The sequence below is a fragment of the Musca autumnalis genome, unplaced genomic scaffold (genome assembly GCF_047663935.1).
Source record: "Musca autumnalis isolate F117 unplaced genomic scaffold, ASM4766393v1 scaffold_3, whole genome shotgun sequence".
Lineage (NCBI taxonomy): Eukaryota > Metazoa > Arthropoda > Insecta > Diptera > Muscidae > Musca > Musca autumnalis.
Window position 1 is genome coordinate 10,063,216 of NW_027411866.1, and position 19,138 is coordinate 10,082,353.

The following is a 19,138-nucleotide window of genomic DNA, read 5'->3' on the forward strand; positions in this document are numbered from 1 at the left end:
GTTCGTCTTCCTTCAATCACTCCTTTGATAATGTTTTGCAGTATTTTGTATTTGTTATTTCTCATGATGTGTCCCAGATATGACACTTTTCGGCTTTTGATAGTTCTTATTAGCTCCCTATTCGCATTCATTTTCCTAAGAACTTCGTTATTATTCATTCGGTCTGTCCACCGTATTTTTAGAACTTTTCGGTATATCCATATCTCAAAGGATTCGAGTCTTTTCATGTCGCTTGTTTTTAGCGTCCAAGTTTCTGCGCCATATAAAAGAACAGACCACACGTAACATTTTATAAATCTGTGTTTTGTTTGGATACCAATGTTTTTTTGATACTTTTATCATTAAAAATGTACTCGAACTAAGCTATTGTTAAAAAATGAGTACAATATAAACTCCTAATATACACATTCAACTTGTTAAAATGAATTGTTATGTTAAACTATGCCCGCGATTGCCGTATACACAAATCACTCACATACAGGAAAATCATGAATAAAAAATCCGTGCGGAATTTTTTCCCTTACCCCAATTTCACAATTTTTAATTTTAAAATTTATGTCCAAAAAGGGAATTTTTGTTCGATTCGGCGTGAATATTCCACAATTAAGAGATTCTAGCAGTTTTCAACGTTTTAAAACACTGATTTTAGAAGAATTTCATTTTTCAAATTTATTTTCCGTGCGGAAAATGCCGAGGGATTTATACATGAATGCCCTGATAATTCTTTCAAGGTTCCATTTCTTTTTCAATAAATTGTAAGAAATGGTTTATTTGAGTTCGTCTTCGGACGGCTCACAGAAAAGACGCATAAAATAAAATAGAAACAACAAGATGTACATACCTTTTAACAAATTGTTGCGGAAATACCGCAGCGACCAAGAAGCCGAAAGGAACAATGCCACTTATAAGCACAAAAAAAATGTTTTATTTGGATTTCATGTTTTATTTAATTCACACTTTTATTTCGATAATAAGTTTTTGTTGTTTTTTAATTGTTTTATTATACATTTTATGTATACTTTTTTATAATTTATAAATATTTTTGTTTGTATATAATAAAGGAATAAAAATTATAGTAATAATATTGTAATAAATACGCATTGTGTTTTTGTGTGTGTGTAGATTGGGTATGTGAATTGTTTTCTTTGTTGTTTTACTTCAAAACTTAAAAATTAAATTATTTAATAATAATAATAAAAACATTAACAAATTATTATATTATTTGCATTAATTAAACAGGGGAAAAGAAGTTGATAATAATAGGTGCCTGTTCCAAGCTTGTATCTGCTTTGTTTAGGAATATTTAAATAAGAAACAAACTAAAAACATATTTTCTTGTTTTGTATTGTTTTTTGTATAAAAATATATATGAGTTTCTGCTTTTCAAAAACTATTATTTTAATTCTGAAGAATAAAAAATCTGTTTTTTTTTATAAATTTTTGAAAATTTTGTTTGTATAAAATGTAGTTTTTTAATACTTGAATTCATATGTCACCCTAGTTTTGGGAGGAAAAGAGTTAGGCATTTAATATTTGATTATATTTTTTCTGGTCCAGGCTTATTTTATACCGGGCTCATTATTGTTTATAACGCTGAAGCATAGTTGAAAAGTAGCATTAGTTTGTATTATTTTCTTTTTGCATCGTATAGATTATTTTCAATAAATTTTGGCTTATTACATAAATATGCATTTTGCAATTTAGGGTATAGCAATATATAATTGGTACAGTTTTTATACCAATTTTTCTTGTGTGTTGTTAATTATAACAAGTAAACCAGGTAACATTTGATCTGTAATGAAAGTAAATAAAAAATGAATTCGTTATTAATGTGTAATATTTCTGTTAAATCATTCAATTAAGCTATATCAAAAATTTATTCAGTGTCAAGCTCCTTGAACAACGAAGATAATGAGAACTCTTCACCTCTCAACACCCACTCTCACTGGTAACCAAAGAATCGACGCAATCACAAGTGTGTAATACCCCGGTTACACTTAACCGGATTAACCCAGTGGGTTTGGGTTTCAAATGTCAAATCCATAGCGCGAAAAGTCAAATAAATCCTCATGAAGTGGGTTAACCGGGCAAAAAAAATCTAATGTAACCGTACTATAATTGGTCTGTTCCTTTACTTCTGAATATGGCAAAACCGGCAAAAGTAGTAAAAGTTGAAAACTGCTGCCATATGAACTGTATGGTGTCTAAAGTAAAGGAACGCTTTTCGAGTAAAAAGTGGTAAAACTTGAAGATTCTTGAACGTAAAGGAACAGAGCTAATGTAATTTGAGACTTGCGCCAGATTTACATTAGAGATTCTCCTTTATGTGGACTTATTTGACGTATACGTATTGTATACGTATACGTACTATAACCCGACAAAAACTCTATGTAAGTCCTTGGTCACACTAGATGGTTTCATTGCAAACAATTTCATGAAATCCAGGGTTCCCAGGTCGATTTCCATACTAGAGTAAAATCATGAATTTGCTGTAGTGGGGAACTCGATTTAAGACCTTCGACTAAACAAAACATGAACCGTTAACAGGGGCTGGGGCTCAATTCTTGTTCTATGAAAATTTGAAATGAAAACTTTTATAAAGAAAATAAATGTCAAATGAAAAATTTTATAAAGAAAGTATTTTTCATTTCAAATTTTCATAGAATAAGAATCCAGCCCCTGTAGTGCGATTCTCTAGCACATTTTTGGAGTTAACGACAGAAATCGGTAAAATTAAAATGCTTATAAATTCGGTAATGGACGATATTTTTCGGTAAGTTAGCGACCAAGAGAAAGTAGTCGTAAAGTTCTACCGAGACCAACAGTGTTGTCAACTTTTATTTGAACTTTTCATTCATAATTTTGCGATTTAATTTTACCGACATTTGTCGTTAACTCAAAAAATGAGTTAGAGAATCGCACTACTGGATTCTTGTTCTAATATTCTATGAAAATTTGAAATGAAAAATATTTTCTTTATAATTTTTTTCATTTGACATTTTCACTGTTACAGCTTTCAGAGTTGCCACCGTTTTTACTGAAATGAGTGGTATATGGAGGTATCACCGATAAATATTTGGTATGTTTCTTTACTTTTAAGAATGGTGAAATTGGCAAAAGTGAACTGTTCTCAAACTGAGAGAAATCAGCTGGCCTCTTTGTGCCACCTTATTGTTGCATCATGTTCCTTGCATTATCTTGCTTCTAAACATGATATGTCTTATCTCTATTCGATGGCCTGTATTCACTGCGATGACACTTTTATTGCGCAATATTAGAATCAATAGATAACATGAAGCAAGAATACTTTCTTGCAATTTATCCAGTATGCTCATGTATGGTGAAAAAAATAGTGCTGCATGTCAATGAACCTATTATCATTATCTTTGAAACTCACCTCTTTGCTTTGCTAAGGAAAGAACAACTGCTCCAAGATCCTCTATAATTCACATCCAGTCTATCCTCTTACTAAGGCTAAGCAATTGATAGACGATCCATTATGGAACCTTCCAAAAGAAATTCATGACTACTCGATAATATATCATGTAGTTGTTGCGTTTCGCCTGTATTAACACTAAATGGAAAGAATGATGAAATTTCGGGTAAAACACTGGATACATTTTCGGCTGTGAGAGCAGCCACAGCTGCTGATGAATTGGAGTGTGGCAATGATATGCGACGACGACGTTCAACGCCATCGATAATCTCAGCAGTTTGGGATACAGCTGACGCTTGCTGTTGCACAATGGGTCGCTTTTCTTTAGTTAATTCGTAGTAGATATCTGGTAAATCATCATATTCCTGGAAATCTAAACATCTTTGTAATTTCGAGACATTACTTAGCAGCAAACGATGTTGCAATTCAATTTGTGGAAAACCACCACGCTTAATCTCAACAATGGGCATCCAACGATAATAGCATTGTTCCCATATGGCTAAGGCGGACATACGATGATCTGGCTGGAGATAACGATCCTTGGGTATGCTAGACTGGGCCACAAAACTATTGGGACTTATAGTAGAACGTTGTAGAGCAGCAGCAGATGGTGGTGGCTTGGCGAGACCGGGTAACATAATTCCTCCAGCCGGTATAGCCACCGATCTACGACAGGGCACCTCGGTCTTTTGTTTCTGATAGAAAGGATTGTTAAAAAACATTTTATCTTTTTCCAAGAATTGTTCCGACCAATCCCAAACAGGTCTTAGTATCAACTGATTCTCCTTTACAGCCTTTATGCGATCTGCATTACAATCAAATTGGAAGGTATCAAACATGGGCATAAAACACGAATCCCATAGAGTGGTTAAATAAGTTTGAGAAAATTCAAATTCATCGGGATATTGTTGTAACAATTGCCATACACTATCCAAAAACAAAAGGAACACTGGGCTCTCCTCCTGGGGTCCGTTTGAATCTGCCGGTTGTCTAATGTGACCTAGGCGTCGTTGAAATGGATGTTCCAAAGCCACCCAATCCTTCTGGATCAATGATTGAAAACCATCTATGGTACGATAGAATGGATCCAATATTATTTGTGTCAATGACGAGACGACACAACACAAATCTCGACCATTCGATTCCTGAAGAACGCATGTGATTCCATGTCTTAACTTTTCAGCTGCCTCACAGGAATAACGTAAACACAGTGACACATAAAACAGCCAATTGGATTTTTCCAGCAATACCAAAAATTTCGAATCTTCCACCGAAAAATGTTGGGGACTCTCGGGAGCACATATACGCCGCAGTTTTTCATAGGCCTTGTGGACATCCAATATGTTGGGCAACCTATCGGTTAATTGTAATAAATGTAACTTTTTCTCATCATTGGTCGATCGTACATTTTCCAACATTACATTTTCTACGGTATTATCCGGTTGACTGGGTTTCAGTTCAGCCAAACGCACCAATGAAGCATTACCATAACCGTAGACCCAAAACACCGCTCTGGAATCACAATAAGCCAGTGTCCAATTTAAGTAGTGTTCAACCTGGCAGGTTTTGGGTATAACAAAATGTGCAGGCAATGTATAGCGGGAAGAGTGGCGATCATTTTGCAGTAACGGTTCAGATTCAGAGTTTATTACCTGCCAATTTGTCGTGCCACATCTTATCAATTCGCGGGCCCAATCATTTTTCGTTGTATACATACTAATAGCCGACTTGGAGAGGGTCGAGTAATAGGGTTCCTGATAACAATAGGCAAAACTGAGATCATGTCTAGTGGGAAAGGCAAACCGCGCCAAAGCGGATGCAATATGTTTACCCCAATCTTTGCCGCCTTTCGAATACTGAAAGGCAAATTTGAGTAGGCGGAAGTTTTTACACAATATATGCAAGGCAGCTATACGTCCGCTTATTGGTTTCTGCTGGGCATCCAGTTTCTTTTTTCGCCTTCCCACATTTCCTGGCAAAGCGCTGACAGCCTTACCCGTCTCGGCCACCTGGTATACATGATCGATGTTATTGAGAGTAATATCATTCCGGGATAGCAACAAATGTTCTTGGGCCAAAGAAGCCACAGATGATAAGTTTGATTCTCTCGGCAGAGGGACAAACGCCAATTTGAAATTGGTGACACTTAGTAAACCAAATATTGCATCTTTTGAACCTTTCGCTCCAATAGCTTCTCCATCCTCACCAAAATCTATGGGCGCAATGGAGGGAAACAAATAAGCAGGTGCTGAGGCCACCACCAGTTCATTTGGAAGTAGACGGGGTTTTGCCAAATGGACATCACGCATATCTCCCGGCAGATTCCATTCATCATCAGCCGCCAATGCCGACACATCACCAGCTGAAGGTGCAACATAACTGGTAAATGTATTACGTTTACGTTGGTTGTCCATTACCAAGTTCATAATAAGGCCGCAAAAACACTAGACAATGCCTTCCGTTTGCTCCGTCGTTTTTGGTAATTTGGCCAACGAACGTTTTCAGCATAAATAATTATTGCTGATATCCGGTCAAACGCCCTTATTTACCACAAATAGACAGTACACACAACAGCTTAACCTGAGACGAGCTTTGCCACACACAACAAAAATTCTAATGCCTATTTTAGTTAAAATAGGCAGGCAAATAGCACAACTTTTCCTTCCCTCCAACGTCTGTTGCTAGCTTTTGGGGGGTTTGGTTTGGCTGCCTTCTGCTTGAAAATTGTGTCTGGCTCCCCAAAACAAAAAATCCCATATGATGATGCTTGCTTGTAGTGATGACTGATGTGCTTGGTTGTGGGGTCTTGGTTTGGTTTTTTTTTATAAAATTGTTTTATTTTATTGTTGTTGTAATCTCAGTGTCATATTGGATGAATGATTCTTTTTTCATTCGCTTATCCCAAAACGACAACGAAAGCAGACGAGGCACGTCAATGAAGGGATGACATTTGTTTTATCAAATCCGCTTAAACGTTTGCAGTATTTCCATTTGTAATTTTTGATAGTAAGTTGCTTCGTTTTTAAACTATTAATTTATAAATTCACTTAATTATTCGTTTCCGTTCTTTTGTTTAATCTGTTCGATTTAATTTCATTTATTTTCGTGAGTTTCTTGTATTTTTTGACACTTCTTCTTGTGTTGTGAGAGAAATGAGTAATCGGTTAACGATGACAATCAAATGAGTAAGTACTCTATTGAGAACGAGTGTCGTATTGAAAAGGGGAGAAATTCCATTACAATATGCCTGTTCAAGAACTTGCAAGAATCTACACATTTTTACCACGATAACAATTTGTCCTATATGCTATCGAAAAAATTGTAAAAAGTTGTAGATTCTTGGAGTTCTTTGACAGATTGCAAAAAACAAAACAAAAATTATGTCGAAATTTGTGAACAATGTAAAAATTATTTTATATGTTAACAAGGCAATACAATTTGAATTGCAATAGGAACATAATGAGAGGAACTTTTACGTAATTTTGTCTAATGGCCAGAACAGAATCAATCGTCGCTTGTTCTGCTTGCTTCTCCAAATGTCAAATTATATGCTGTTTATATTAGAGCTTTTTGGGAGGTTAATGCTAATACGGCGTTTATATTATAGTTTTTTGCAGGGTTAACCTTCTTTATGAGGATTTGTTTGAAGTATATACAATGGAAATGACATTTGAAACCCAGACCCACTGGGTTAACCTTGTTATATATAAACGGCCTATAAGTTTACATTTACGAAATCCACTCGATTTCATCTGTCAATTCCATAGCTCAAACGTCAAAAGAAATCTCATCTGAAATTCATTGGATTTCATTTGACGTTTAACCTATGGATTTGACAGATGAAATCGAGTGGATTTCGTAAATGTAAACATAGCATAACCTTCATTATCAGGATTTGTTTGACGTATATGTAGCTTCGTTCCCGTAATTTTTAATGGTAAAACTCGTAAAAGAGAGAACTGCAAAAAATCTGTTCTCACGCACAAGTTTTTTGAAATAGTTCGGGAACGGAAAAATGGAAAATACGTCAAAAAAAACTGGAACAAATGTCAAAGTCGGCGTATCAGCCAATCAGACGCCGGCAACCATGTTACTATTTTTTTACTTGCCCAAATTTGTCGTGTAAAAAGTTTTTAAAGAGAGCGTCATTCAGCGCCATTTTTGTTTAAAGAGAAGTGAACATTTTACAACTTTTTTGTGTACGGGAACACTTTTTCGAGTAAAATGTGTAAAAGTCGTAAAAATTGTAAAAAAAACCAGTGGGTTTGTTAAATCTGGATATATATAAACGTACTATAATAAAGGAATGTCAGAGCCTCTATGCAAATCCGCTTGTGTTCTCTTTTCGATTTCAACTGTCAATTCCATTGCTCAAACGTCAAATGAAATCCAATCGATTTCAGATGAGTTTTCATTTGACATATACACAAAGGAATTGGCAGATGAAATCGAGTGATTTCGTAAATGTAAACATAGTATTAAGGCAAATTTATATAAGGTAAATGCATGAATTACAACTAACAAATTTACAAAAACAATATTTTTGTTATAGAAAAATTTAATGTAAAAGAAAATATGGAATAATGCGGCCCTTAAAAAATTCTCAGGAAAAATATAAATACATTTTAAGAATCCTCTAAAATATTGGAAAATTCATCTCCGGTAAGTCATTTCCGGTGATCTTTTGTATAGGAAAAGTCATCTCCGGTGGACTTTTGTATTGGAACAAATTTTAATCAAAATGTAAATAAAAAGCATTCAGAACAGTTGTTTTTGTTTTTTTTTCTCACGCCCAAAACTTTACTAAGGCCGTCATCAGACCATCTGCTTTTTCACATGTATGACATCAGCTGTTCTGTATATTAGTATACTCGAAGTGACAACGAACATGTGAAAAAGCAGATGTTCTGATGGCCGCTTAAAACGTTGGATTTGTTTTCAGCTTCAGTGTGGCCGACTTCAGTATTAGGTCTGTTCGATCAGCCAAAAGTTTGTACAAACAAAATGCTGTTCGACAACAAACTTGTTCAGTAAAAGAGAAATGAAAAGTAGCTGCAAGTATTTGCAAGAAATTGCAAGTTCTTTTTACTTGCGAAGTTATCGAACAGGCCTATTGTCAGTTGATTTGTATTCGTGCAATTTCATAAATGCTCTGTTGCTTTACGTGCCTGAGGTTACTATTTCTTACCATTTTTAACCTGTAAAGTGTTCCCTTAATTTTAATAGCATACAATTTATATGATAGCAGTTTACCACTTTTACCATTTGATGCCACTGTTACCATTTTTAAAAGTAAAGGAACATACCAAAAATTACTCTAGTATGGAACTCCATTTAAGAAACCCTAGTTTCATGCACGAAAACAACAACTGACAATACGGAAGTCAGCCTGTGTTATCAGCTGTTTTTTGTTTTCCTTTATATCAAACAACTGTGTATTTATATTCTTTTGCTTTTTTTCTAAATCTGCTAAATTTTAATCTGAAATGTTAAAATCATGAGCAATTTCAATTTTGATTTCGACAGTAATGCTGATGAGGATTTCTTTGGAACCCTTAAAGGGTAAGTTGCTAAGTTGCCTATGAACTCATGAAATTAGGTTCATAAACATCCATCTTCTTCTATCTTTTAGTGATAACAAATCCTCTAAATTGAATCAGTTGTTTGTTGATGATGATAGCCCTGAAGAGAGGGACCAGTCCTTAAAATACAAAAGACCTAAGTCCAAAGATTTAAGGGCACTAAACAATGACACACCAAGCAGTAGTAGTCAAACATTGACACCACCACTACTGGCCAAAGTTGTAACGGCATACAAACAAGGAGAATTGCAGGGCAAAGTGGGTTTGGCTTTGACAAAAAATCCAGACAATGAAGACTACAGTCTTATTCTTTATAAATCAAAGAGTTCTGTGCTGATCACACTCGACTTGCCGAAGGGCAGTCAATTGCTGTTTAAACAACAAAATTATTGGCAGTTTTACGATTTGGAGCAACATTATTGGAGTTTTAGCTTTAATGCTGCTCCAGATGATGGAGAATTTCAAGAGAAATTATTAAGTATTGGCCATGTATTTAAGGAAAGTGAAAAGGAAAAGACTTCGGATGAACAAATTGTTGACAATGAAGAGGAAACCCCTGTAAATGACATTAGTGATGCAAAATTGCCAGAGATAAGGAGTAAAGTACCCCCTGCATATTCCAAAAATTCGTTAATTCAACGCATGGCTAAAATGGGTGGCCAACCCTTGCCCAAATTACCATCCAATAACCTGCAAACCACAACTGAATTTAGTGATTCCTCTGATACGGAAGAAATAAAAACGCCACTGCCCCCCAAACCCAGTATAGCACCAAGAAATAAAGTTGCCACCCTTAAGAACAACCAACAAATTCTTAGCTCAACATTGGCGACGTTTAATCCTTCCATGGCGTATGCAACAAATCCTATGGAATCCCAATACATGCAAATGCTATTAAGCGAGCAAAGAACCCAAGGTTCAGAGCTACGCATGAATGTTTCAAAATTGGAAACTAAAATTGAAAAAGTCTTAGATAAATTGGATTTAATCGAAAGATCCGGACCAGGAGAAGGAAAAGAAAAACGCCACCGAGATGATGAAATTTTGGAATTGGAAGAAAAAATTTTAAATCTTAAAAAAGAAAATCGGAAGTTGAAGCAACATCTAGAAAATCGTACTGAAGATAAAGATAATTTTGCCGAAAAATCTCAAGAAATAGTTGATGAATTCAGGGAAGATTTGAAAGAGATGGATATGGGTCATATAAAAGATTTGAGAAACATTTTGAAACTCTTCCTTGAACAAAATAAGGAACTAAAAGAAAATGTAGGATTATTACAAAAGAAGGTGAATGAAATGGAAAAGAGCACAAGACAAATAAACGAAGACTTGGAAAGGATAAAAACCAATAATAAACAACTTTTGATGAACTTGTCTGAAGAGGAAAGTAGAACAAAGACCTTGGAAGAAGAAAAACAACAACTAATTACAAATTATGAAGAAAAAATAAAAGATATAAAACAAAACTTAGATGAAAAACTAAGGAAGGATAATGAAGAATGCGGCCAAGCATTAGATATTACAGTTAAAAGCATTATGAATAACTTGTATGCTGATATCTGTGATAAATTGGAAACTAACAATATGGAAAACACAGACAAAATTTTAGCCATTGTGGCCTCCTCGATAAAGAAACAAACATTAAAAACTTTACAAAAATAACAAAAACATTTCGAGAAAACGAAAAAAGTATTTTAATATAATTTCCATGCTACAAATACACAAAATCTTATAAACATAATTACAAATATAAAGATGACTGTAAATACGTTTTTATAAACATAAGATAAAATTGGAATTGAATTATTACTTGGATTTTTTTCTAAATTAAAGTCTCAAAGAAAGATCGTTACATTTTAAAATTGTAATTATATCCATAGAAGTTAGTATCATTATTTCACTATAAACTGGCGGTTTATAAAATAAATAAGTTATACTTATAAAATGCTTTGGTTATTGTTAAACATTTTTACGCATCGTCGCTGTTCAATATCATAGAGGAATAAATGTTGTTGTATAATTTGTAGATTCTGGAACAGGCATAAAACCATGAATTTGTCAAAAAATTGAAAATTAGTATATTCTTGCAGGTTCTAGAACAGCAATAATTTGTGATTTTGTTTGTAGATAAATTCGATGGAAACAATGTAGTCTGTTTGTATCGCAATAGCCTGCTAAGTAAAGGATTTATTTTGGGTGGATAGTTCTCTGGAGCCAATTTGTTTGTTCCCGTACTTTTTTGATGGTAAAAGTAGTAAACGAGCGAACAGTGAAAATGAGATACACATACAGCTTCATTCAAAAAGTATGGGAACGGAAAATGGTGAAAAAGTTAAAAACTGGAACAAATGTCAAAGTCGGCCTACCAATTTGAAGGCTCAATTTTGTCGTGAAAAAGTTTTCAGCGCCATTTTTGTTCAAAGAGAAGTGAACATTTTACAACTTTTTTGTGTACGGGAACGGTTTTTTGGGTAAAATGTGTAAAAGTGGTAAACATTTTTAAATCTTTTTGGTTCTGGAACAAAGCTAATGTGGTTTCTTTAGTTAGTCCCGGTTCACACCAGGGGCTCAATTCTTTTTCTATGAAAATGTGAAATGAAAACTTTTATAAAGGAAAAAAACTGTCAAATGAAAAAAAATTATAAAGGAACAATTTTTCATTTAAAAATTTCATAGAACAAGAATCCAGCCCCAGAATAAAATGAAAAGAATTGCATGAAATTATGCGTCTCTAGATAAGTTCCACAGTTTCGGTCCACACTACAGTGAATTTCATTAAAAATTTTTCAGGAAAGTAAGCGATCTTAGATAGAATTCTTCACTACAGCAATTTCATGATTTTACTCTACGATGGAACTCGATCTATAAACGCATAATTTCAATAATATAGCTCTAGTTTGGACCGGGATTTATCTGCTCAAAGCATTGAATCAAATGAAATCCATTTAACAATGGAAGAATGAATAAACGGATCAATTCGTTGAATTTTGTTAGAACAAAGTGTTACCTCTTTCAAATAGGCGTTCTTCTTGTATTTTCTTTGAACTTTTTCTTTCAGTGTGTTATCAGCAGTTGTTTGTATTCGTTATATCAATCAACTGTGAATGTTTCAATAAGAAGAAGAGCTAGATAGCATTCCAAGGCATATTTATACAAGGTAGAAGTGACAATCAGATGTATTCTTACCTTTTTTTTTAAATTTAGTTTTCAAAATGTAATAGGGTCTACTCATGAAATTTGAAACTTCGAAATTTGCTACTATAAAATTCTTCTTTTCGCCGTAAACGTGTAATTACAATGCCCTACGACATTTCCAAATGCTTATATTTAAATTTTGATTCAAATTTCTTCTATTTTAGAGGATTTTCAAAATGTATTAATAGCATCGTTCCCGTACTTTTTAATAGTAAAACTCGTAAAAGAGAGAAAGAGAGAAAAATTGTTGTCACAAAAAAGTTTTTTCAAAAAGTTCGGGAACGGATAAATGGAAAATACGTCAAAAAACTGGAACAAATGTCAAAGTCGGCGTATCAGCCAATCAGACGCCGGCAACCATGTTACTATTTTTTACTCGCCCAAATTTGTCGTGTAAAAAGTTTTTAAAGAGAGCGTCATTCAGCGTCATTTTTGTTTAAAGAGAAGTGAACATTTTACAACTTTTTTGTGTACGGGAACGCTTTTTCGAGTAAAATGTGTAAAAGTCGTAAAAATTGTAAAAACTTTTTAGTTCTGGAACACAGCTTATGTTTTTCCTAAACAAATTTTTGGAACGACCCTATTATTCAATTGACAATTAATTTTCAATAACAATAATGTTGGTTTTGTAAATTTGTTAAGCATAGCATACACTATCAAATTTGATTGCCAAGCCGATGAACTCCTTCTGTACGTGTGTGTTTGATAAGTGTATGGCAAATCATTCAATCAGTATTCAATCTGCAACGGAAAACTTCAAATTTTCCCCAAAAAATGAATGAACTTAATTTTTTTTTATTTCTTCACAAACACAATGTTTTGTTTTCCAAAATTGCTTTTTGGAAATTTTCAAAATAAACCATATTCATCGGATTGATTGGGTTTCATTTTGAAAATCAAAACTATTTTGATTTTCTTCAATCCATAAAATTCACACACACCATGGTTTAATAAGAAAGGTTAGCCAAAGCTTTATACCAATTTAATTTTTTTCATTCGAGTATGCCTAAAACTTCAAAACAATATAAACAAACTGTGTATGTGTGTGTGGTGTTTGAATAATATGCCAAACAATTTTAAAAACAATCGAATTCAATGATTTTTAAAATTGTTTTTAGACCATTTGTATGGAAGAAATTGGTGAGATTTGCATGGAAACAATCAGTTTATCATATTCACAACTCGATTATGTGGAGAAAACTTAACGCTTCATTCATTTTTCGCGTTGTTTATAAAATGCTCAAAAAATGCATTGTAAATAAACCCACTTGTTGCTTTTATTTTGAAGTTTTAGGAATTCAAGAAAAACAAGGGTTCTATAGATTTTTTTCATTTAAATCTACCTCTTTACTTATACCATGACACACACATTCTCAAATTTTTAAAAATTTACACATACTACTACAAATGTTGACATCAAAATTTGATAGTGTATGGGGCGCTTTAGTTGTTGTAATTCATGCATTTACCTTATATGAATATGCCTTGTAGCATTCCATGATTTTCAATTTCAATGTAATAGTACGTTTAGACTATGGTCATGGTTTAATAAGAAAGGTTAGCCAAAGCTTCATGTCAATTTAATTTTTTTCATTCGAGTATGCCTAAAACTTCAAAACAATATAAACAAACTGTGTATGTGTGTGTGGTGTTTGAATAATATGCCAAACAATTTTAAAAACAATCGAATTCAATGATTTTTAAAATTGTTTTTAGACCATTTGTATGGAAGAAATTGGTGAGATTTGCATTTAAACAATCAGTTTATCATATTCACAACTCGATTATGTGGAGAAAACTTAACTCTTCATTCATTTTTCGCGCATTTTATAAAATGCTCAAAAAATGAATTGTAAACAAACCCACTTGTTGCTTTTATTTTGAAGTTTTAGGAATTCAAGAAAAACAAGGGTTCTATAGATTTTTTTCATTTAAATCTACCTCTTTACTTATACCATGACTATGGTGGATTTAGCAAATCCAGTCGATTTAAATTGTCATTTTCATACAATATATGTCAAATAAATCGAGATCATTCTTTTAAACATGTTATAAGTGTATAGTCTAATGCTTGGTTTACATTTACGAAATCCACTCGATTTCAACTGTCAATCCATAGGCTAAACGTCAAATGAAATCTCTCATGGAATTGACAGTTGAAATCGAGTGGATTTCGTAAATGTAAATTTAGCATAACAGGCGTTTAATGCTGATGAGGATTTCTTTGGAACCCTTAATGGTATGTTGACTATGAAGTCTTGAAATTAAGGGCATAAATTTATTCACCCTTATTACGGTTGGCGTAGTCGTAGACGTTCAAGTGACGTAGACGTTGTCGTAGGCGTAGACGTTGGCGTAGTCGTAAGATACATTTTTATATGATGAAAAATTATATACAACGACATTTTTTGTCTTTTATAGCATTTTATGTCCTTAAAAAATCGAAAGAAATACATTTGTAATTTCCAGAACGCATTTCTTGGTTTAAATACAACATTTATTTCTTTTTGATACGACAAATCGGTATTACGTATGGCGTAACACGACAAATTGGTATTACGTATGGCGTTGAAATACGAGGAAAGAGTCGTGACCGATTTTGTAAACGACAGCATATAAAAATAAAAACAAATTAATTTCAAAAGAATTTTATGGCAATGATTGTTAAAATATATTGGAAAATAACTATAATAAATACAAATTTTTCTACTTTGATTCATTTGCGTAAGATAAATTTTGTGTCTTTATCAGATGACAAACTTTCTATTGAAAATTTGTTAGAGTACTCATATAACGATTGATGCAATGTAAATTTCTTAGTTCTTGCTCAAAAGATGATTTCAAACGAATTGTTTTACAATTAAAAAATATATATTTTTTAAATTTTGTATGAGAAAAAAATTGTCGTTGTCGTAAATGTTACGTGGTACCAAAAAATATCCCTACGACAACGACTACGCCAACGACCACAAAAACGTCTACGCCAAACACTTGTTTTGATTGTAAAAACTATAGGGTTAGTTTTTCTTCTGAATTAAAAGTTTAAAAATGATCTACTAATAATTCTAATTATGTTTGTTACCAAAAGAATTCTTTAAAAATTGAAATTTTTGCTTTTTTGTTCAAAAACATACATAATACCATTTAGACGTTACGACACGTCAGCTTGCAATTTTGGATACGACAACGCCAACCGTAATAAGGGTGATTATTCTATTTTCTGTAACATAGATGGCCCTTTTAAGTGAAATAAATAAATTAATTAAAGTCAGAACGATTTTTTTCTCTTCAGGCAACGCAACTACAGTTGAGTTGCTATCCATAATCGACCTCTAAAAATAAGCCAATGAGAAACAAGATTTGTTGGGTATAAATACCGGAGATAGGCTAGTGAGTCAGTCCGTTGTAAATCCGATCAGATAAGCAAAGTAGAGCAGAGTGTAAAATAAGTAGTCTCAAGTGAAGTATATGTATGGCTGACTTCCGTATCGTCAGTTGCTTTACAAATGATTGCAAATCCGCAAAGTATTGAGTTTCTTAACGCCGTTGCATTTAACAAATGCGAAGCTTCGTGTTTCAAAACGTCAAAAATAAACATTTTTAAGGCAGGTATAAAGCAAACATGTATCATTTTTATTTCTGATACATTTAGTTGCATTTTCGAGGAACAATGTATGAGTGTGCAACTGAAATATTTTGACGAAGTTTAAAAACTGCAACGAATCTGACGACACGGAAGTCAGCCAAAAAGTAGGATTATTGCTAAAAGGAAAGGAAAATGTCAAAAGAGCAAATAAAAAACAACTTTTGAAAGACTTGAATGATGAGAAAAAGAGAACAAAGATCTTCGAAGAAGAAAAACGACAAAAGATTAAGGCTTATGAAAAAATAGAAGAAATTAAACAGAACTTAGATGATAAATCAAAGAAAGATGAACTTGTATGCTGATATCTGTAATAAATTGGAAGCTAGTAATGTAGAAAACACAGACAAACTCCTACGCCATGTGATCCCCTCCATAAAAAATCAAATATTAACAACTTTACAAAAAGACAATAACATTTCGAGAAAACGAAAAAAGTATTTTAATATAATTTCCATACTACTAATACACGTAATCTTATATACATAATTATACATATAGAAATGACTGTATATATGTTATTATAAACATAAGATAAAATTGTCTTTTTTAATTGTACAGCCTACGAAATTTTTAATTGGAATTTTTCTAAATTCAAGTCTCAAAGAATGTTTTTACATTTGAAAATTATAATAATATCCTAAGAAGTTAGTACTTATGTTGTATTGCAATATAGATTGAAGGTTTATAAAATAAATAACTTATACGGTGGTTATTTTCAAAGACTATTGAATTAGAAGTCTTACAAAATGCTGTGGTTATTGTTAAAAATTTTCTATTTCTATATTTGAGTGGCCTGATGAATTGTCTACAATTTATTGTAAAACATTTGAACAAAAATTAACCAATTGTCTTAGTTGTATAGCAGCGTCCGTAGTTTTGTTTAATAATGATCGTCTGATTTCTTGTTTTATGTATAAATACCTATTTGTTCTACTACTTGAGGTCTAATAGAAGCTACTGAGTATATATCCACTAATTCTTCAATCTGAAGAAGAATCATCCTCCGAATCACTAGTGGTATCGGTGGTTTTATAACGCCTCCTCTTGACTTTGGTCTTCTTACGTCTCATATTGGGGGTTTCGGAGGCTGCTTTACGCTTATACTTTCCCTTCTTTTTCAACTTGCGACCGTTTTCATCAGACTCACTTGTCGACGATTCTTCATTATCACTTGAATCCGATTCTGTATTACTATCACTTGACGACGAAGAGCTTAGGGAGGATGAGGAAGACTCGGAACTGGAAGCACGTTTCTTATGTTTCTTGCTTTTACTGTGTTTCTTTTTGTTTTTATGTTTATGGGTCTTTTTCTTTTTTGATTTTTTTGTTTTGGAAGATTTTGACTTAGTGGTAGTACTCTTCTTTAATATTTCCGCCTCTTTTTCCTTGAGCTCTTTCATGCGCAGCTCTGTTAAGGGTGTTAGATATTCTAATTCAGAATCGGAACTAGTACTTTCAACATCCAATAAAATCTCTTTATTAGGATCAACCTACAAGTAACAATAAAAACAAATCAATTCCAAAATGCCACTTCAAAACAATAGCAGCCACAATTAATTACCTTTAGAAAGTTGCGACATTGAAACGTCAAGTGTCCAGCATACCCACATTTTTTACACGCCGCTCTAGCAGATTCCTTGTTGGGATTTGTTAATGGAAAGCTCATTGCAAAATACAAGCTAAATTTAACCAAATATCCACAAATATATTAATTTAATTCTCAATTCGGCTACACAAGAAATGGGAAAACAAGTTTTCTTCTTATTTTAACATCGTACGTGGTGGATGGATAACCCACATTGACAACTAAACATATGGCAACTAAACTACTCACACTGAAATGATATCAAATACAAAGCATAAACCATGGTAAAGCTATATTACACGATCTGATTTCCATGTGTATGATTTACATTTTTACATCCACACGTTCCCTGTCGGACTTTTATCAACCAGTTTATAAAAGCTGTGTTCCTTTACATACCTGAGGTTACCACTTTTACCATTTGTTACAATTTTTAACCTGCAAAGCGTTCCTTAACCCCGAAAAGTGGCAAAACTGGAAGCAATTTTTAAGAGAGTGAGATTGGAGAGAGAGCGAAAATGGCTTTCTCTTCTACCACAGGCTACCAGCAAAATTTCTGCAGGTAAAAAATGGCAGAGCTGATTTTTCGACTTTTGTTTGACGATTATTTCACAATGAAAAAGAAAATGGACGAAAAACAGAAGAAAAAGTCGAACGCTGACAAAACTAAATTAAAAACTGTGAAATAAAAGAGGAAAATTTATTTTTTTGTTTCTTTTTGACATTGCTGCCAGATCTACCAATTTTCCGTTCCTTTATTTTTCTGGTAAAAATGTTCATGAGAGAGCAATTTTGACACTTTTCTTTTTTACCACCCTTACCATTAAAAAAGTAAAGGAACAAAGCTAAAATGGTTGATAATAAATCTATTATTCTTAAACTGAATATAAACTGGTTGAAAAGTCATATAGAAATCAAATGCTATGTTTACATTTACGAAATCCACTCGATTTCATCTGTCAATTCCATAGTTCAAACGTCAAAAGAAATCTCATCTGAAATCCATTGGATTTCATTTGACGTTTAACCTATGGATTTGATGAAATCGAGTGGATTTCGTAAATGTAAACATAGCAAAACACTTCGAACAGAAAAAATCGAAAATTGTCCACTTCTGCACTACTTTTCAAATAAATTTAATTTGGTTGAAAAGTCATCTAGAGATGAACAAGAAAACAGGAACATGTACCTTCTACAAAATATTTGTACATGCCGAAAAAATAAAGCGAAAATGTTTAAATAATTCACATTTGCATTTTATTTATTTTTTATTTAATTTATTTATTACTATAACCTAGCCCATAGGGACATGAGCGGTTCCAAAAAAACATCTGAACATTAACTACTCGCAGTTTGCTTATATCTAACAATATTTCTTTGTTTATTAAAAATCACAAATTTCGTAATTTTTAATAAACAAAGAAATATTGTTAGATATAAGCGAACTGCGAGTAAAATAAAACTCAATTGAGAATTATTTAAACATTTTCGCTTTATTTTTTCGGCATGTACAAATACTTTGTAGAAGGTACATGTTCCTGTTTTCTTGTTCATCTCTAGATGACTTTTCAACCAATTTAAAGTTATTTGAAAAGTATTGCAGAAGTGGACAATTTTCGAAATTTTTTTCTGTTCGAAGTGTTTGATCTCTATATGACTTTTCAACCAGTTTATATTCAGTTTAAAAATAATCG

The 19,138-nt window shown here is 32.9% G+C and overlaps 3 protein-coding genes across 3 annotated transcripts; 1 reads left to right on the forward strand and 2 right to left on the reverse strand.

Moving 5' to 3' along the window:
* Positions 1–1,105: 1,105 nt before the first annotated feature.
* Positions 1,106–6,598, reverse strand: LOC141396451 (myotubularin-related protein 10-B). The gene is made up of 2 exons (XM_073971923.1): positions 3,398–6,598; positions 1,106–1,792 (listed from the first exon to the last, which is right to left on the reverse strand). The coding sequence occupies exon 1, from the start codon at positions 5,860–5,862 to the stop codon at positions 3,475–3,477; it is 2,388 nt and encodes a 795-aa protein (XP_073828024.1). The 5' UTR covers positions 5,863–6,598; the 3' UTR covers positions 1,106–1,792; positions 3,398–3,474.
* Positions 6,599–8,803: 2,205 nt separating this feature from the next.
* Positions 8,804–10,963, forward strand: LOC141400020 (uncharacterized). Its single transcript, XM_073979422.1, has 2 exons — positions 8,804–8,998; positions 9,069–10,963. Exons 1-2 carry the CDS (start codon positions 8,934–8,936, stop codon positions 10,678–10,680), a joined length of 1,677 nt encoding a protein of 558 aa, XP_073835523.1. The 5' UTR covers positions 8,804–8,933; the 3' UTR covers positions 10,681–10,963.
* Positions 10,964–16,274: 5,311 nt separating this feature from the next.
* LOC141396616 (uncharacterized) lies at positions 16,275–17,671 on the reverse strand. The gene is made up of 2 exons (XM_073972231.1): positions 17,421–17,671; positions 16,275–17,349 (listed from the first exon to the last, which is right to left on the reverse strand). The coding sequence occupies exons 1-2, from the start codon at positions 17,523–17,525 to the stop codon at positions 16,840–16,842; spliced, it is 615 nt and encodes a 204-aa protein (XP_073828332.1). The 5' UTR covers positions 17,526–17,671; the 3' UTR covers positions 16,275–16,839.
* Between the last annotated feature and the right edge of the window lie 1,467 nt (positions 17,672–19,138).